General features: G+C 41.0%; 2 protein-coding genes across 5 annotated transcripts in view; both read right to left on the bottom strand.

Moving 5' to 3' along the window:
* Nucleotides 1-3,666: 3,666 nt before the first annotated feature.
* LOC117430780 (ribose-phosphate pyrophosphokinase 1) lies at nt 3,667-12,484 on the bottom strand. Of its 3 annotated transcripts, none has more exons than XM_059001026.1 (7): nt 12,159-12,484; nt 6,629-6,824; nt 6,177-6,275; nt 5,806-5,930; nt 5,470-5,643; nt 5,033-5,192; nt 3,667-4,726 (listed from the first exon to the last, which is right to left on the bottom strand). In XM_059001026.1, the coding sequence occupies exons 1-7, from the start codon at nt 12,278-12,280 to the stop codon at nt 4,634-4,636; spliced, it is 969 nt and encodes a 322-aa protein (XP_058857009.1). In that variant the 5' UTR covers nt 12,281-12,484; the 3' UTR covers nt 3,667-4,633. The 3 variants fall into 3 exon arrangements, with proteins under 3 accessions (XP_058857009.1, XP_033907136.1, XP_033907139.1); XM_034051245.3 differs by having other exon boundaries at nt 6,635-6,824; XM_034051248.3 differs by having other exon boundaries at nt 6,641-6,824; nt 12,159-12,483.
* Nucleotides 12,485-14,523: 2,039 nt separating this feature from the next.
* The window catches only part of LOC117430241 (FERM and PDZ domain-containing protein 3-like), an 88,903-nt gene continuing 82,306 nt past the window's right edge, over nt 14,524-21,120 (bottom strand). For both annotated transcript variants that reach the window (XM_059001346.1, XM_059001345.1), the window contains one exon: nt 14,524-20,915. In XM_059001346.1, coding sequence (XP_058857329.1) covers nt 18,094-20,915 — 2,822 coding nt within the window. In that variant the 3' untranslated portion in view covers nt 14,524-18,093. The remainder of the gene's footprint in view (nt 20,916-21,120) is intronic.

Genomic DNA, 21,120 nt, shown 5'->3' with positions numbered 1-21,120 from the left:
GATGTATTTTGGCAAACCGCATGTTGTGTATAATTGATTTACATTGTTCCTAGACAAGATGTTGTGATTTTGTAAATCAGCGCCCCCTGACAGCACAAAGCGATAGAGCACATAATGCAATTGCATCTTGATTATTTCCATTACACGAGAGTAGATGTTAACACTTCATGCTGATTTGAACTCGGCTCTCGCCAAGATAAGCACCAACTAAGACGTAGCTTTACAGTTTTTCTTTTACTTTAGGAATTTCGTCGGTTGTAAATACTGTATTTTTATTTATTAATTGTTCTATGCTACAAATTGAGGAACACGGAACATGTGTAGCATTCACAGTATGTGGTGTTTCTGTTACTATTGGTTGTGCTAAGTGAACAGAATTACAGCATATCTTGAAGATTTCCATCCAGAATCCAGATGCATGCATCGTTCAGTCGGTTACCCGTAATTTAAAACAAAGTTTTTTCGCTCAGTTGTTTCTTACTTTCGATATATATATATATATATATATATATATATATATATATATATATATATATATATATATACAGACGTGCTCAAATTTGTTGGTACCCCTCCACAAAAAACAAAGAATGCACAATTTTCTCTGAAATAACTTGAAACTGACAAAAGTAATTCACATCCACCATTGTTTATTCCATATTTAATAGAAATCAGAATTTGCTTTTGATTTTTTTATTCAACATAATATTGTAAATAATAAAACAAATGAAAATGGCATGGACAAAAATGATGGGACCGATAACCTAATAATTTGTTGCACAACCTTTAGAGGCAATCATTGCAATCAAACGTTTTCTGTAGCTCTCAATGAGACTTCTGCACCTGTTAACAGGTAGTTTGGCCCACTCTTCCTGAGCAAACTGCTCCAGCTGTCTCAGGTTTGATGGGTGCCTTCTCCAGACTGCAAGTTTCAGCTCTTTCCATAGATGTTCGATAGGATTCAGATCAGGACTCATAGAAGGCCACCAGAATAGTCCAATGTTTTGTTCTTATCCATTCTTGGGTGCTTTTAGCTGTGTATTTTGGATCATTATCCTGTTGGAGGACCCATGACCTGCGACTGAGACAGAGCTTTCTGACACTGGGCAGTACGTTTCGCTCTAGAATGCCTTGATAGTTTTGAGATTTCATTGTGCCCTGCACAGATTCAAAGCACCCTGTGCCAGGCGCAGCAAAGCAGCCCCAAAACATAACTGAGCCTCCTTCATGTTTCACTGTAGGTATGGTGTTCTTTTCTTTGAAAGCTTCATTTTTTTGTCTGTGAACATAGAGCTGATGTGACTTGCCAAAAAGCTCCAGTTTTGACTCATCTGTCCAAAGGACATTCTCCCAGAAGGATTGTGGCTTGTCAATATGCATTTTAGCAAATTCCAGTCTGGCTTTTTTTTGTTTTTCTTTCAAAAGTGGAGTCCTCCTGGGTCTTCTTCCATGGAGCCCACTTTCGCTCAAAAAGCGACGGATGGTGCGATCAGAAACTGACGTACCTTCACCTTGTATCTCTTTGGCAGTTATCCTTGGTTCTTTTTCTACCATTCGCACTATCCTTCTGTTCAATCTGGGGTCGATTTTCCTCTTGCGGCCGCGCCCAGGGAGGTTGGCTACAGTTCCATGGACCTTAAACTTCTTAATAATATTTGCAACTGTTGTCACAGGAACATCAAGCTGCTTGGAGATGGTCTTATAGCCTTTACCTTTACCATGCTTGTCTATTATTTTCTGTCTGATCTCCTCAGACAACTCTCTCCTTTGCTTTCTCTGGTCCATGTTCAGTGTGGTGCACACAATGATACCAAACAGCACAGTGACTACTTTTCTCCATTTAAATAGGCGGAATGACTGATTACAAGATTGGAGACATGTGTGATACTAATTAAAGAAACAAATTAGTTTGAAATATCACTATAATCCAATTATTTATTATCTTTTCTAAGGGGTACCAACAAATGTGTCCAGTCCATTTTAGAATATCTTTGTAGAATAAGCAATAATTCATCTTTTTTCACAGCTTCTTTGCTTTATTCTATGACATACCAAAGGCATGCAAATATACATGATAAAATAGCTTTTAATTTCATCACTTTTCAGGAGGAATGAAGTATTATTTCAATGAGCTGTAAGGGTACCAACAAATTTGAGCATGTCTGTGTATATATATATATATATATATATATATATATATATGTGTGTGTGTGTGTGTGTGTGTTTGAAAGTCATCCTTAGAGTAAGCTTGGATCATGTTAAAAACCATGCATGCTTAAGACACATTTGTTGGCCTTTTTTTTCAATGGAGTATAATGTAATTGGTTGTCATTTTTCTGGAGTCTATATCAAACACTGTCTACAGCAATTGACCCTACCATTTAAAATACCATTATTTGTTTTAGGTTGGTCAGGCTGGGATTGTAGGAGTCACCAACTTAAAATGCTACCAGGATACTTTTGCCCTTCCCATCAAAAACTGACGGTTCAAATTTCACCCACCTACTTCAGAAATGAAAACTGGAATACACGACTGTTGCAGATTCCATAATTTGATGCCATTTGTTTTGCGCTGCTATGCTGTGTTAACAGTTCAGATTGTTTTATGTTTTAATTATCAATGCCTTGATGTCCTTAATAAAAGAAAATCACTAAAACAGAAGTAATACACAGCCATTGATAATATACTGTATAGCTACCAACATTGAACACCATTACATCAATTAAAGGACATTGGATTATGGATAACGCCTCCAAAAATGTCTCTTATTTTGGTGCCAGTAAAAGCACAAAAATAAACCATTAAACAATTCAAACCAAGTAACACATTTAATATTCGGCAACAAAACAGTTGTTTTTTTAGTGTTCTATTCTTGTTTTTTGTTAAACTGGATAGCAACGTTGCTTAAGAGGCTTCTGGCAAAGCAGACTACTTTTGGAAAGCAATCTTGGTTGTTTTTAATTCCTCTACCTTTCGTTTGTGTAGTGCTATAAAACGAACCCAAATATAAGTACTTTACGTACATTTGCACCGTCACAAAAAAAAAACAAAAACCACACCCTACCATACACTTCACAAGCCCCATTCACACTGGCATGCTCTACCGGGCTCAGGATCCGGTCTCACGTAGGTCGGCTGTGGAATTTCACACAGCTTTTGATAAAGCATGACTGACAGACAAACACGCATATCAATGTCCCGGAAGCAGCGTGTTACAGATGCTTCCAGCCAAGCTTCTCTGGATTGAACTCAGATGTTGACTGGAGCAAAAGTTTAATCCCAGCTGCAATCTGGCTTGTGGTGCATCTCAAATAAAAACGTTCCTTACGGATGTGAAACCTTCACACAGGCGTGGCTGGTTGTCATTTCATCGGCCGTCATGCATTTTGTCTTGATCAACCTGGGTTAAAGCACGTTAACCCACATGCGGAGGTGGGTCGCTGGGACCCAGGTACGTGGTTTCACACTACGCGGGGCTGTGACCCAGGTATAAGAGCCAGTGTGAAAGGGGCTCTAGTTGAAACTCAAGAAAGCAGTGTCGATGGTAACAAAACAGTGCACATGCTCACAATTGACTGATTGTACAATATTATGAACCGATGCATCATTTCAAATAATTCACTGCAACCCAGACAGCACGAGTAAAAACACAAACTTAATACAAGTTTTGTGAACACTGATGACTTTAATGTTCCATTAAAAAACAGTACATTCCAAATGCACCTTTGGTATGAGACACATCAAGGAGCTCAGTTTCTCACACTGGTGGAGTTGGGACACATCACTGGAACTAGTACTTCATTTATCACATTAAGGTCAATGTGCAAGGGCTAAATAAAATTCTCATGCCCCTCCACTGTAACAGTTTCTAAAGAGACTACAAAATTAATCCAACATGTAAAACTACACAAACAGTAAAAGACAGTAGGAGTAATAGTACACAATATTAGAGTTTGAAGCAATATGTAGCTATTTGCATTGGGCATCTTCACCCATGGGGAATTGGTGCATCACCAAGCCATTTATATATTGAGGATTTGATATTTCATGCACTTAAATGAACATTAAGGCGTAAACATTTTGGTGTTGCTGCCACCTGGTGGCATTAAATCACTTCATGTTCAGTCAACTATAGAAAGCATATCACCTTGCACTAAATAGCAAGCCCCCAACCTCTCCTCTTTCTTCATATGAAATTTAACAGAAGAATTTAAAACATTTGGTTCAAATCAAAAGGGAGAAAACAGGAGCAGGTTGACAACAGCTTAAGGCAAGCTCTAGAAATTGTATTCGTCCTCGCTCTTGATCCACAGAAACTGCACACTTCCATCATCTTGATTGCAATAGTGTGCCCAAGTTCAAAAGACATCAATTTATTGCTTCTATAAAAAGGAAAGCTGCACAGCTCACATGACTGACTAGACAAGCAGTACCAATGAAGAACACTATAACTGTAAAGTAAAGGGGGTGGGGCCAAAAACACGGAATCAGGGAAGTGGGACAGGCCAGCTGACATCAACCCCATAGCAGTCTTGTTTGGGTTTTCAGGGATTTGCATTGCAGGCACTGCAAGGAGAATCGTTTCCCTTTTTGGTAGAACTGGCTGCACTGAAGCACCAGGGCTCTGTGGCGTTACAAAGGGACATGGCTGAACAGGTAGGAGACGGACTCGCCGTTGTGTGTCCTGCGGATTGCTTCTGCCAGAATCATGGATATATCTATAACCTGCAAGCACAGGAAACAGATTGGTACGTTAGAAAACTTAACAGGCATGTTAACTTGCATCCCAGCCACAATTGTAAATACAAAATTAGAACCACCGGCATCATAAGCTTAATCTACAGTATGTGCCTGTATAACAGTTAGTAAACATCCATACAACATTTCACCCAAGCTGAATAAGCAGTTGGTATACCCCAGCTTCTAATACAAGTCCCTAAATGTAATATTGCACCACAACAAATTAGAAATGTCACCCACAAATTTAGTTTGCAGCATATACACTGCCTCTACTACTGCAAGTGTCCTCACCTGTATTTTAGGACAGTGCTTCATCTTGTCCTCCTGTGGGATGGTGTTTGTGACAACAACCGCCTCAAAGCAGGCATTGTTAATGCGAGAGATGGCTGGGCCAGAGAAGATGCCATGAGTCAGGATTGCATAGACCTTCGTGGCACCTGCAGACAAAAGCCTTGAGAGAAAAATAAATTACAAAAAAAAAAAAAAACCATGTTAGCTGATGTATGTGCATTGAGCAGAAACACAAACTCCCAATTTACTTAAGTCCTGCAACAAAACAAAAAAATACACTTAACTAAATCACACCATGCAGCTACTAGTCTACCACATGCCATAGTTCGTATGAATTCATTATTTATTTTTTTAATTGCTGCAACAATTCCAACATCCACCACGACGTAGGATTTGGATCTCCGTTACTGTGCAGATGGACCAAGGTGACAACTCACTTGTCAGCAGCGTGACAGATGGTCCCACAGGTGTCAGCCATGTCATCAACCAAGATAGCAACCCGGTCCTTCACATCACCGACTAGAACCATGCGGTCCACCTCATTGGCCTTCTTCCTTTCTTTGTGAATCAGAGCAAAGTCTACATTTAGACGATCAGCAATGGAAGTGACCCTGCAAGAAACGGTGCACAAGTAAATAAACAGAGCACCTGAATGACCACTTTAAACCCTTCTATTCCTAGACACATTTTAAGCTAAAAGGTCGACCAACCCATTACTGCTCCATTGCAGTGTCCACGGAGGGGGACAAAGACTTAAATCACTGCATCCTTACCTCTTGGCACCCCCAGCGTCTGGAGATACAATGGTACAGTTCTTCCACTCTGGAATGTTTTCTTTGATCCATTTCAACACTGCTGGTTCTGCATAGAGGTTATCCACTGGGATATCAAAGAAACCCTGGAGAGGACGGGGTCAAATTGAAGTCAGGAACCTTCTTACACAGACCACAGCACTTCTATGTATAATCAAATACCTGGTAAACCAAGGTGAAATTAAAACTTAATGCAAGTCAGCAGATTGTCTGGATTTTAGAAAGGGTAGTTTAAAATTGCTTTTTCCTTGTTCGATTCCTTCTAAATTTAATTTCACAGGAATATCTTCCTGGCTTTAGCCTTACCAACACCCTCCTTATCTAGCCCTTACCTGGATCTGGGAGGCATGCAAGTCCATAGTGATGATATGATCTGCTCCAGACACAGACAGCATGTTAGCAACCAGCTTGGCAGAGATGGGAGCTCGACTCTGTGAAGACAAACATTTTATAACGTTTAGCCATCAAGACCTAGCCCAGATTTGGTACAAGGAAGTTTAATTGACACGTAGCAAATAAAAGACCACTGGGCAGAGAAAGAGAACAGAGCCGACTAGGGGGAAATAAATAGCCAATTGGTAGGCTTAAAAGGTTTATTTTCAACTGCTGATACTTCTGCTAAGATAAACCAATTTAAAAAAGGATGATCTGGGAAAATGTCACAAATAGTATTGTTGGCCTTTTAGACCCAACATGCATATTGAGAGGGTTTTAGTCAATCACAGCCTCTCCCTGGCATTTTATTAGCTACTAGCGCAGGGAATAAGGGATAAAAGACACAAACCCTCACCCCCACCTTGTCCTTTTTGTCCTGGCGGGCGTATGGGAAGCAGGGGATGACTGCGGTCACACGGGAGGCAGAAGCGATTTTGCATGCATTGATCATGATGAGAAGCTCCATCAAATTGTCATTTATTTCACCACAGCCACTCTGAACAATATAGACATCTTCCCCTCGCACACTTTCACCAATTTCAACGCTGAGAAGAAAGAAAAAACAATGTTAGGCTGCATCACTCGCAACAAGTGGGTATGCATTACAGACTGGGCCAGAGTGCACAGACACATGTAAATGGACAGTGACAGATAGTCAGGTGCTGCAAAAACAATAGACTCCCTTTCCGGAAACCTGGGCAGGGTTCAATTAAGGTTAGTCCGTTTGTCTAGGACAGTCAAATTTGGACAGTCAAGTGCATCCAATGTATTCAATGGTCCGTAGGACAAGCGATTAATATTTTAACAAAGTCTTTTCTAATGAAAGCCAACACTTGCAGTTTGTCAGCAGAGTAGTACTATTATGGGATGTATATGGACATCCTGCAGGTGACTGTGCATCCAAGTCGGAGTTTCATTTGGTCGCTATGGGATTAATTGCAATAGCTCGGCATGTTTTACATCTGGCTTCCCTGAAATTCAAGTCAAGGAGACATGAATAATAATATTTACTGTACAAGTCGTTGCTTTATTCATTTTTCCAGGCGGACGACGTGCAACGCAAACCCAAGGTTGAAATTAGGGTTGCACAGATGGGAGGAATTGACGCCAGGAAATAATAAAACAATGTGCGTTTCACGGTCATTACCACCGATAATGTCTCAAATCAGCAATGTTATACTTTAAAAGTTCAACCTGGGGAGGGTCAGAATTCTCATCTCCAACCCACACTATATACAAACTGCCACCCCAGACTCTATCTCCCCTTCAAATCAAGCAAACGTGCACGCTCAGAGCAGTGTTGTGGGTGTGGCGCCTCCTCTTTGTTGTTGCAAACTGACATGTTAACGCTGTATAATAGATTTTCTGTTTATGCATAACCACTGTTTGTATGCTTGGAGCTTTCCAAGTCTTTTCACGCAGTTCACCCGAGGTCCTTGGACCTTTGCATCAGGTCGGCCTACCGGTTGTAAATAACTAGGCCTGCATACATAGATTATAGCAAATAGCCTACAAGCTAGGTTTTTGGGAAATTATTCAGAATAGTTACGTTTGGTTGTTTGATGAACATTATGTACTAAATTCAAAATAAAGCTGGTCTTATTTTTAGAAGACTAGATTCTCATGGTAAATGCTGTGTTTCACATTTGAAATGTTGAACAGATATTCAATATGAATAATACAATCTGTAAAAGTGCCAAGCTTAAACCCGTATTTATAAGATAAAATCAGCCCATCCCTATTTCAAGGTGAATGTCACCTTGAGTTATGCAAGCTATTTGCCATGCTTGTCTTTTGAAACATGCAAAGCACTATATACTGTAGTACACTACTGTACATTTGCATATTAAGTGTTTACATACAAACACATGCATTTGTGTTGCAGACAATCTGTTTTTTTCTTTGTCGACAACCAGTGATCTGCCTTGCACTTGGTCGTGGGACAATCAGAAAAAAAATCCCTTAAAATCTAGCCCTGCTGGGTGGAGGTTGGAAAGGTCACAGGTTTAAAAGGAGATCTAACCCCACCCCAAAACATGCCTTCCTTCCCCACTCTCAAGAGTGTGCTGGACTGCCGTTTCCTCTTGCTGCCAGTGGGTTACAGTATGAAGTACACTTCAGCAGTCAGGCACACCTGCCACAGGAGCAGAGAGCCCTGAAATTAGACAGCAGTTCCAATGGCAAAGCCAAAAGACTTGTCTGCAGAACAAGGAGTATCGATCAAGCTTTTGCCAATTTTAAGGTTACAGGACTGCCAGATGAGGATTCAGTTTCTTAGAGTATAACGCAGGCATTAGCTAGTCGTTTTTGTAATTGTACACTGCATGTTTAACCCCATTTAAAAAGGCTTTACAATTAAGTTAGTATTAGGGATTGATCAGTGTAACCTAATGCACACTGTTTGACTTCTAGTAGAAGCAAACTATGTGTAAATTAAAAACGCAAGGACCTTAATTATACAATGCTCCCAATAGCACAATTCTACAAAACGTATTTATTTGAAAATTGCCAAATTTTGTTGCCTTGTATTCAGTCAATGTGAACAGATCCCTGCTTGAGTGCCCCTGTAATGATTTCACACAGCAGCTTCTGCCCGGTTGCTAGGCAGCGAAACAATTTCTGGGAGCACTGCACCAGCAAACTACATTTTGTAAACTGAAATAAGTTATTATAGCAAGGGCTAAAAGGAGGATTCCAAAATTGGGTAACATAGAAATTAAAATGCACACTTTATAATGAATATAAAAAGGACAAATGCCAAGCAGAACGCAAAGAAAATGCAAGATACTTGGAAAGGAGTTATTTATCACTGGACTGCAGTTCAATTCTACTGTTGACTTTCCGTGAATGAATGGTGGAACGTCAACATTCACACTGACCATTAAAAGCACAACAAGGTATACTCCTTATGTACACATTGAACAAAGTAACTTGACTTCATCTGATGTCAGTACTTAATCATACGGCTAGCTGTAATTGGCAGAAGTGTTAAACTATTGTATTTTCTATTGATCTGGCCAGGTTATAATATATGCACTATTCAGATTTTATTTGTTAGAATTAGAGACGTAGAATATTTAAGTTGCTATACGATGTGTTTTATTCTGAATACAGCAAAAATTTGGTATGGTTTTGTACTACGCAGCATTATGCTACTGTAGCATTAACAGGGTTCTCCCCAGGAATTCTGTATAGCCGGACGGCAGAACATTATAGCCGGGAGCACTTTCAAAACTGAATAAACTTGCTTTACCTTAAATATATAATACAACAAATGTTAATGTGTTGTCTTACGATGACCATCTCTGGTTGCTCTATGTTCCACATTTTCATTACTGTTTATGGTAAATTACCATGCTTATTTAGGCACTCTATGACTTGACTGGGGAAAGAACACAGGTTTTTTGGAGTTCACAAAAAAATAAACTAACCTTTTCACTTCCTTTAGCTTAATTATGGAGCTTATTGCTTCATTTAAATTGTTTTATTTAAGTTTACAGGGCATTTTGTTAATGCACATCTTTGTTTTTCGTTGTTCTACATTTTTTGAATGCAACTGTTCATTTTAACCATTTACACAACAGTACTCGCACACGTTTGGTCACCGTAACTTGCATGAAACCCGAGTGTAATAATCCAGCACCTCAGCACTGATGTGTATCAGCGGACAGTATCACCTTTCTTCTTAAAGGCGCACAGCCTCTATACATGAACCCCTCACAAGCACCTGGGAACATTTTTTACAATATCACAATAAAAGGAATAGGCTTTTATGTGAATATGTATTGCTATTACGTACTATATCAACTTACAGTACAATGACAAAAATGGACAATGATAACTCAAATAATCTTTAATAAAGTAGCCGGTGCAAATATAGTATTAGGTGGTGGACTGCACCGATCACCGGCTTATTTAGAAAACCCTGCATTTTATCACTATTTTTGCTTTGAAAATTTTTTTAGCAGTCATTTTAACCTCTCGAAGTGCTTAACACCAAAAACCTGCCCCTTCAACTCTGATTGGTTAAATATTGTGTCAAAATGCAACACAGCGGTCATGTGAATGTTCATTAAGAATTGTCTCAATCAGTCTTCAATACAGTTCAAAGCTAACATTCATGGGTACCAAGTAAATCCTTAGCTGGCATTGCTGCAGCTCCAAGAAAAGGGAGTAAGGAATAATTATTCCTCAAGTTAGTTAAGGAATAAGTGCAGCACTGAAGGCAAGACACAATGCACTATACCTGGAACTTGATTTATCCGGTTTCATTACCTGTTCCAGTACAAGGCACACACTATGGAAGAGTTCTAAAGAACCTGCTGCAGCTTACATTCAGCTAATGCAGAACACCATTAGTAAAGGCACTCTTATAAATTAGAGTAGGGAGATGAATACTGCTCCACTTCAATACAACAAGCTGTTGCACACTGCAGAGTAGTTTACACACGAGCAGCACCACAGGTTGTGCTATGAAGGAGCAGGGGGAGACAGGCTGCCAGCCAATGGGTTCTATTATAGGAAGCTTCCTAGATATTTTAGAGCCATCAATGTTTCCTCTGGGGTAGAAGCGCTTCTGTTCAGAGAACCATCTCTGCAGGATCATCATATGACTGCAAAAGGGGTCAGATTACCTGTGCCTTTTCCAGCCTGCAACAGCTCTTCACTGCTAAAATGGAATGAGAATTCAGGTCTCCATCTCCCACACTGTTCTGAGCCAAGGGGTTGGTGGAGACTAAAAGTTGCGATAACCTAGATTCTGATACGCTCAAGAACTAGGTAAAATAAATCGCTACATAACGTTATCACAATTGGAAGTGTGGCATATACATGCCTGTAAAAACAAAAACAATAATAATTAGTGCTGCAAAACTGGGTGTCGCACACAATTCAAAAGACAGCCCAGCCTGTCACCGACTCAGAGAACCTGCCATTTCATGCCCCTGAAATAAAACTCCCTTTGAAGGCATGGAGTGTTTAAATGCTACATGCTTTCTGCTTACAGCTATTGGCAACTGCAATCAATTAATTACGAGTCAGGAGAGCTACCGACTTATTGCTTTCTAGAGAAAATAAAACTATATTTTAGATAGATAGATATAGATAGATAGATAGAACTACACTATGAAAGTAGTAAACGGATAGGAAAGACATTTGTAAACAGAAGACCATTGGCTTTTCGTATTTACTTAATTTACCACGACCAATAGCACAAGTTAAATTAAAATCACTATGTGGGCTGGTGACCGTAAACGTTTAGTTCAAATTCAATATACACTAGAAATAATGTGTTCCTAAACACAGCAGCATATACATTAGATTATTTAAATCCTACAAACGCCTTATCTGTTCAGTCTCAACTAAAACCACGGAAATACTACTCTCAAATATAAACTTGTAGTGTGCTGTGCAACAACATTATAAACTTTACAATGTTTTTAATAGAGTTTCCGTTATTGTGTATTTAACTTACAGTAAAACATGACAAAGTAAGGACCCGTTTCGCCCCCATTTTAGGTTTTACAACACATGGTCTCCAACAGAAGCCGCCATGCCTTGTAGTCCTCATGCGTCACTAAAGGGCACGGGCTTTAAATGTGGTCAAAGACTACTATTCCCAAGTATCCGTTTTTATAGGAGGGTTTTGTACCGTGGTCGCTTATGGGAATAAGAATTTTTCTAACCCCTCTACCGAGGCATAGTAGTACATTAACACCCGGTTGTAAAACTACAATCCCCAGAGTACACTGCGAACCATTTACTGCGCATTAAGCTACCTGTTACTCGGCGCAGATATTCATGAAACACTCCGCTTCACAAAGAAACGGAAACATTTGCACCGAAACAAATATACAATAATCAACATCTCATATGCTCACCACGTTTCTTGGTTGCTGAACTTTTTTGTCACGACCTTCCCCAGCTCAAGACCCAGGCGGTCCGCTATCTTCTGGGAGAGATCCTGATGAGAGCTGCCGCTGAAGATCTTGATATTGGGCATTTTTGGGCGATCCAGGGCGTCGGTTAAATGATAACAAGGATATGGTAATAAAATAAGACTTGCCTTAAACAAAACAAGAATTTACTTAAAAATCATGTAAAATTAGAGTTTCCAATTTATTATTTTTCCGAGCCTAGACGCACCGCTTAACAAAAAAATATCTTCCCTCATCTATGCCACCATGTTGCTGAGCGCGCTCGACACTCTGCAAGCCTTTTTGTATCAACTATATGACGTACTTTCGCCTTGCCTCCTCATTCCTGCGTTCTGATTTGTCTAAAGAGCAAAGTGTATTTAGCCCAATTGGTCATATTTAACTGCCAATCAATGTCTACAGTGGTTAAATCTCTTTATCATTGGTCAGGGGGTTGAACTGACGTAATCACATACAGTATTAACTAAAGGCTAGATTCTTAGGGCGGTGGTGGGGTGTGAACTAAAAAAAAATATATATATATATCACATTATTGACGTCAGCAATTAAAATACTAATTTGGAGCCATACTGTGCACATTAGCGGGGACACAGACAGACAAATGCAAGTCATTTTTCCGGCAATGAATTAGGTTGTACCAAAGAAATCGGAATTTAGGGGAGAATTCTAAATAGCATCCTCGCCGACCGGAAAACAAATCGAATGATGAGGTGTTAGTTACAGTAAGCACACTATGGTTTTACCGATACAGTGTGGCTAGTCAAGCTTGTAGTAAAACATGGAATGTGTCAAACTGCCAATCAATAGGAGTCTTATTTCCATCCCTGCATTAGATGGTGCATGGCGCACAATCACTTTATGAATTGACATAACATGTGCAGATATTATTGCCAGCAACTTTGCTAATAAAAGTACAGGCAATTATTTCTGGCAAGTATTGCTGAGTGTGGCAGACAAGTAATACTGAAGAGCAGCACCTGAATGTGAATTACCCTTAACACAGACTTATAAAATAGAAGCCAAAAAAAAAAAAAAACACAGTATGAGTAATTGCAAGGAGAAGCACTCGGAATAATTGCAATCATATGTTTATGTGTTTTTGTAAAGTACTCGGTGATGAGGGAACGTTGAACAAGTCTACTTAAGCATTAAACCAGTGAAAAGGACTGCCTGTCTCATGCCATTAAATACCCGAGCCAAAGGCATGGCCTTATCAGACAGTAAAGACCTCTTAAGAGGGTTCTATTGCTATTACAACAATGGATAAGTTAAACAAAATAACACTGAAAGTTTGACTGTTTTTTTTTTGTGATTTTATGCAGCACCTGTATTTGTTGCTAATGAATACAAATGTGTTCCTCAATATTCCATGAGTAATGCGGATTGCTTAGAATTCCATATGTGGTCTGATATCCTCAGCACAAGAACAGGAAGATTGATTGTAATGCTGCTGCTAGTGATAATAAGAGGTAAGATCGTTTATTTAAAATGGAGTTTGCTGCTTTGAGGAAAGTTAAAAACGTCCTATGTGTATGTCATTTTATAGTGGTGTAACTAAAATAGCTGGATCATGTTTGGATACAAAATAGATTTTTCCTTTCCTCCAATCTGAATATAGTCTCCAGTATTGGACAGTGTGGAGTAATGTGGAGTAAGTCACATATGTCAGCTCCACATATGGAGTGTGGCTCATTTGGCACAGCAGTTGGTCTGAACCTACAAAGACTAATCACGTTGCCTTCTGTTTCTTACACCATGATGATTGCACGTTCTCTGCCTTGTGATGATAGTATGAACACCATGACAATTGCATGTTTGGGTTGGCTCCCCAGTTCAGACTATAGAAGGTCTTGACACTCATGAACTTGACACCTAAGACATTCTGCAGTGTTGAGAAGGTAACAGGACAGACAGCCTTTCAATGTCATTAAGTCCTATTTTGTCAGCTATCAAATTAAAGTACAAGCCAGGTTGGAAACTGAATATATTTCTGCTTTCCATGTTTCTGTATTGACGTAAGCTTCCAACACACACACACACGCACACACACACACACACACACACACACACACACACACACACACACACACACACACACACACACACACACACACACACGCATGCACGCACACACACACATATATATGCTGACAATAACAAAACCAAAATGTCTAAAAGAAAAATAAAACTAGGAGGTGCAAAACAAAATCAGCAGGTATTCCATATGACTAAGGGAGGGTGTACAAATATTGTGTAAAATACAGTAGGTTTAAAATGTATATATTTTATAAAAATAAACATGGCCCACGCTTTTTTTTTTAAATATAATTTTTAGACTATTCATCTCTGTAACTATGGTACATTACAACTAGAAAGAATACACTGAGATAGTGGTGTGGATTTACAAAACAGTTCAAAGCCTTTCTGTACTGTCGGTGTTGAATATTTAAAAGAGTGGATTCATCATCACAAATTACCCATATTTTACATTATATACAGATTTATATTATAATACACAAATTAGAATTAAAAAGCATAACACTTTCAACCAGAAAGACCCCCACATACCCATATACACCCCCATTGTTGTAATCTAAATAGTGATATAACATTATTCTCCAGTACAAACACATGTGCCAGATTAGATACTACATGAGTAGAATTATTATGATTTGTTAATTCCTTTAAGCTGTTTTGATTCTGGCTGTGATTACAAAAATGAAAAGCTGCTTGTTAGTTGCACGGCAAGATTTGCCTTCATTGCAGATTCTTCTGATCTAAACAGTGGTGGATCTAAAAACTGCTACCACTAAAATATTTAAATCTGATTTATCACAGAGCTCATTTCACTGTGTTTTTATTTTACGCTATATTGAGGTGACCAACAACTCAGCCCTGGTAGAAAACACCAGCAGCATAAATACTGAGTTAAAGGTAAATAAGATCCACCACTGTTTTGATCATTAATATGATCATTTTCCATCTGAAACTGAGAACCGAGAAGTGATTGTTAACCTCTGGGACACAAGCAGCTCATACAGCTACAGTAACTTTAGCGTGACACTGTTAATAGAAAACAAGCACATTGCAAATAGGATCACGTTTCATTCTGTATTAATTTATACCAGTAAAGTCAAAGCATCCTAAGGGCAAATATGTAAATGTGAATAATCGGCACAGCTCTAACACACACCATCCTCCTTGGAAAAGGAGACTTCCCCTTATGATAACATGTGTGGAAGTGCCCAAAAGATGCTCAAGAGAACCACATATGAAATACAATTCCTATCTCTACAGCAAAACAAGATACATATGTGACAAATCTGAAATGGGAAAATAGCAGTGTGACAGGGTAAAGGATCATACTGGTGAAGTTCAGCCTCCTGATGGGTGGTGGCGCTGTGCTCACTGACTCCTGATACCTTTCACCAAGATGGAACAGATCATAAGTCTACGGTCAGGTTGTGGTGGCCATCTTGGTGAAGGTAATGAAGACAGATGCTTCAATACCCTAATTACGAAAGACAGCCATTTTCTGATACAGCTGTTACCTAGTAACAGGTGTATCACTGATTCTGTAGGTGGAGTTAGGCGGATATAAGGGGAACATGTGGGATACGGAGTTGGTGAGCATGGGAATGTGAGAGGGGACGGTTCCTTACTGGTGTTAGATGTCATCATGATTTGTCAAACTAAACTTGTCTTATTATTGAATACAAGTGAATATCAGGTAGAAGAAACACCGACCTGGATGGGAGAGAGCCAGGAAGGAGAACTATTGACTTGGCTGATGGAACTCACGGCCTCACCAGAACCCAGGAGTATTACAGTGAGACTTTATTATTTTTGTTTTGTGATTACTACTTTGCGGAAGTCTATTTTTGTTTGTGTTAGCAACAACGGCGTACCCAAATAAAACTTGAACTTTATTGGACAGGTGCCACTTTTTCTATACCTTTGGAATAAACATAAGTAGAAATAAATTAACATTAACAATAATAGGCAAACCAGAAATTTAGTACTGGGCTAATTAAATGTTCTATTGATTTACTGACACTTGAAATGCTGGCACCAAAATATTTAAGTGAATGCAACATTTTAATAAATGCTGCAGCACTACATACCTTACAGATCAGTCTGCACATGTATCTGTGTGTGTCAGAGGGGCACTCGCAGCTTTAGGACAACTATTTAAAGCTATCAGGCGCTATCATCCATCACTTTTGAGAATTAATTTTACTTATTATTATTATTATTATTATTCCTTTTACACACGCAAAGAGTTAAAAAAATAAATAATGAGCCTCAGTTCTTCAGAACTCCCTTGATTGTAAACGTTACACTTGCTTTGGCATTTTTACATTTTTAGATGAAAGATATTTCTTATTTTGAATTTCATTTTAATAACTAGGGTTTTAAACAGCATGGTGTTATTTTGGCAGCTTAATTCACCAAGGAGGGGAGATGCATTCTTAAATAAATCTCTATGCAGCTAATATATACATTTGTAATTCCCTTGAATGCAATGCTTGTCACAGTGCTTATATTCTTGGTTTTAAGAGAATTATATATTTAATATTCTAAGTAATATTCATATAAGGAACTATTTTCAATTTGCCACATGCCTTTCTAGTAAATTTCTGGTTGTAGAATTTGTTGAATTACATGACTTGTAGGTAACCCATAGATTGAGAGGTCAAACTAAACATCATTACATATTTGTTACACAATTCTCCACTGTTCTATAGAAACAGGGCCCGTGACTCATAGAAGATGATTGGAGTTCCAAAGGCAGATATAAATTTTCATTAAAAAACCTCACTTGAAAAATGAAATACATCTTACCATTGAAGTAATTATTTTTCAGCTAGATTTTGAAAAAAGCATAGTGAATCGCATTACCTTGAAGGTGGTTGTCATATAAGCTTTATGTCCTTTAGAATTTTCATTGCTCATGAGATTCTCTGACCTGGACAGTTGCATCTTCCTGCCTGTCTCTCATAGTTTATTTACACCAGAATAATATAGTATTCTTGTGTTGAAATTTGGATCAGTTGAAATGTAAAAGCAACATAGTATGCCTTTAATCTCGTGCTTGTTTTTCCACTTATGACAGTTTCAATATCACAAAACAGCTAGCTGTTTTGGCATAACAAAAAAACAAAACAAAACAAAAAACAAGCACATCATTCAATCAACCAATCAATAAATTAGATAACTAACTACATATTGATCTACCGAAATGACCCTCACAGGTATATTCTGCTCAGCGTACCCTTTAGGTTATTTTTAGTATATGAGTCTCAATAATCAGTTTGAATAAAGCAATACGACTATTGCAAATTAAGTGAGTGTAATGTAAGATTTAAACTATTTTTGCGTGGGAGCAGTTCAGCCCATTTCTGTCCAGCTTCTTTGCCTGACTGCCTTTGTGAATATGTGTTTAACCCTGGCTTAGTTGCTGTTCTGAATTTCATTGGTGCCACCATGACCTTAACAACAATCCCAGCCCCACAGTTGCTGTGGGTTACCTGTGCATTGCCCTACAGATTAGTTGTAATAATCCAAATGCAGCAATAAAGTGCTGCTTTTGAAACTGTTACTTGACCACTGCAATGAATGTCAGAAGATGGAACAGAATTATAAATAACAAAGAAAGTTTTCTTCTCTCCCTAGTGAAATGTCCAAGAGTCACCAACACAAGTAAAAAGGGCCCTGTTCCACCCCCCACACCCACACCCAACCCTACCCACGTTCTGCCCAAAGTCTGAACCCAGTATTGCCTGTGAAAAGCTATACTGGTAAGGGATAGGGTAGCATTACAGTTATTTTGTCCTTTACAAAAACAAGTGATTTCTTTAGTGGCAGTCCATTAGCTTCACTTGGGGATGAGTGTTTTGATGGCGCGGGTTAGGGAACCAGCCTTGTTGCCCCCATGTGCGGGCTGTGGAGGAGCCTGGGCACTGCTGCTACTGCTACTGGTCTGGGTGGGGAGGCTCCCGGTCCGGCCCATGAACTCCTCAGCAGCCCTCAAGAGGAAAGTATAGTTGAGAGCTACCTCCTCCACCTTCCTGAGCAACTCCTGCCTTTGAGCCTCCAAGCGCACCACACATACCAGCTTGATAAAGGTTTCCGTCAGGCTGCAGAGGACCTGGAAGCTGGCTGTCACTGCTGAGAGCATGCGGGTTGGGCTCTTCTCCACGCCAGCCACCCTACGACAGGAGGCCCGGAACTCCTTGAAGCGCATTGCCAGCTCCTGCTTGTATTCTGCTAGCCGAGGTGCCTGCAGCCTGGGATCGCCCTCTCCCTGTGGACTCCCTGCGCATTGCCGTAGGATGGAAAGTAGCTCATTGGCATCCAACTGGGCAGTCAGGAACCCCTCAGGCAGCAAGAAGGCTTTGCCCTGCAGAGCCTGCACCCGGGACAGGCTGCCCTCTAGGGTGGCAGAAGTCCTTAGATCAATTTCCTGGCTCTGTGGCTCCTCCTCCCTACTGCAGCCATCTGCATCCAGCACCTGCAGGGTCTTGCTGACTACAGGGATGGTGTTAGCATCCAACTGCATCCCCGGGAGCACCTGCAGCGGAATGGAATAGGAGAGCTCGTCCTTCTCGCTACTTTCATCCTCTGTGTTGCACTTGCGGTAGCAGAAACAGAAAGAGCAGCACTTATCTCCATCCTCATCCTCCCCTGGTAGACCCATCATTTCATCCTCCCCTACTTTGCTCTTTTGGAGCAGCTCCAGCTCTCTCCCAGCCTCCCCTTGGATGGAAAACACAGGTCTTCTTTTCCCATCCCCCAGATGTGCACAGGAAGACTCTTTTGGACCCTGTGTCTTTCCAGAAGGGGCTATTGGTCGCTCAAACTCCTTTTCCGTGCTCTTACCTTTGGTAGGCTTAGTTTCAGAGTACAGGGGTGCACGCTCACTACTGTCTGCTTCACCAATGCTGTAGCGCCTCATAAGTTTCTTGTAATCTGGCGCCCCCATGCATTCGGAGCGAGAAGCACAGGCAGGCAAGCAGGAGACAGGCTTCTCCTGAGGTTCCCGGGACTCCAGGCTGGTGGAACGGATTCTGGAGGTCTTAATCTCTATTGTCTGTGGCCTTTGGGGCCCTTCCTGCTGCTGGGGCTGTTTTGGTAGAGGAGGATGTTTATAGGCAGTTCTTTCTCTCCCTCTCCTCTCCAGGGCTGATCCCACAGGGGTGTCAGGCAGGCGGATCCCACGGCATATCCTTTTGCAGTCACAGCTCCTCCTCTGTTCTCTGGAAATCCCCGGGACTTTCTGAAAAGGGCTGGTCCTGAGCTGGCAGGAGCAGGGTGTACCTGCTGGTATTGGAGAGGGCCCCTGTGGGAGGAAATCCACCTGAGCACCCCTGGGCTTGTGCAGCTCCTCCAGGAACTCCAGTTCATACTGCCGTACCTTCTGAAGCTGGGCTTGTCGCTCATCCGTCTCGCGCCTCATCCGTGCTGGAAAGGTGGCCGACAGCAGGTTCCGGAAACTGAGGAAGGGTGCACTTCGCTGCTGTTTGGGTTTACTGGCACCCTGCTTTTTATCTTCCACTGAGGCTTCCACTGAGCCTGCTGCCTGTGTGCTCTCCACCCTGGGAGTCAAGTTTTTGGGACATTTCTGAGTATCACTGGCATTTTTGCTCTCAGAAGGCTCTCCTTTTGCTTCCGCCCTTTCCTTTCGCTCCGTCTGCTCTGAAACCAGAGGGGGATACTTGGACAGGACCTGGAGACCTGTGCTGGATTTGTGGCCTGTTTCTACTCCCCTCCCTGTGCTCTCTTTGCCAAGGGGCAGCTGAAAGCCTTTTGCTTTGGCACTGAGCCGCTCATCATCTGTAGGGGAGGATGAATGGCAAACTGCTACTTTCTGCACTTGTGGGTCCTTCAGACGCGACGGGGGCCCACCCTCTCCGAGCATGGGGCAGGTACACAGCATCTCAGCACTCTGCTGGTTCCCTTTTGATTTTGAAGGCTTGGGGGTCTTATTGGCAGTAGTCTCTTGGTCCTGACAGCTATTGGTTTCTTGGCTCTTGGCAGAAACAGCACTGTCAACTGGCAAAAGTATTGGTAAGGCTTTGTTGACATCCTCTGGGCTTAGGGAACCAGAAACCTTCCCCCTTGCCTCTAAAGAAGGATTTGGGCTAAGCCTTCTGTCAACATAACATGGCACCTTAAGCTCTTTGTTGACCTGCTTCTTATCTCCAGGGCTATCACGTTTGGGATCCAAAGCAGTTTGAGGAGAAGCAGAAGAGCCCTTGAGAATTCCTGGGCTGGCTGCCCGGCTTCGCTCCGGTTGGGGTTCCAGGGTGACCAGTTTCCCTGGTTCTTTGAGGCTCTGTGAGGAGGCTTGTGTCCTTCCCTGCTCCCCCATGGCTGCTGTCTCCTGGTTAGGACTTACCCTCAATTGGGCCCCTTTGCTGAGAATTAGGGGTTTGGCAGGGCAACTTGCCCGCAGCTGACCCATGGAGAAAGTTGCACCCCCCAGGGCCTGAGTGGTGCACCCCGGGATAGCGAGTGGGAAGTCCCGCTGGCTGAAGATCCGATCCTTGCTGATGTGATGGGCAAGTAGGTAGGCTGAGTTCTGGTGCTGCTTCATGGCTGTCACCATCTCTGAGACGTCTGTCAGTTCTGAGGAGTTTGTCTCGTGGCCGGAATCCAGTGAAGACTCTGGGGTAATAGCTGCTAGCACAATGAGACCTGGAGGACAGAACAATCAGAATCATATATATGTATATGTTAGCACAATAAGCTTAATAGGATTTGTGTCATATGTCAGAGAAACCGTATATACTAAGTTTAAACCATTACAGCCTGTCAGAAGATATATTGTGGGTTTATAAGCTTGAAACTAGGGTAAGAACAGCTGTACTTTTAAATGTAGAATAATTGTTTATTTTTAAAT

Source organism: Acipenser ruthenus, chromosome 26 (genome assembly GCF_902713425.1).
Source record: "Acipenser ruthenus chromosome 26, fAciRut3.2 maternal haplotype, whole genome shotgun sequence".
NCBI lineage: Eukaryota > Metazoa > Chordata > Actinopteri > Acipenseriformes > Acipenseridae > Acipenser > Acipenser ruthenus.
This window is presented reverse-complemented; position numbering and strand designations above follow the sequence as displayed.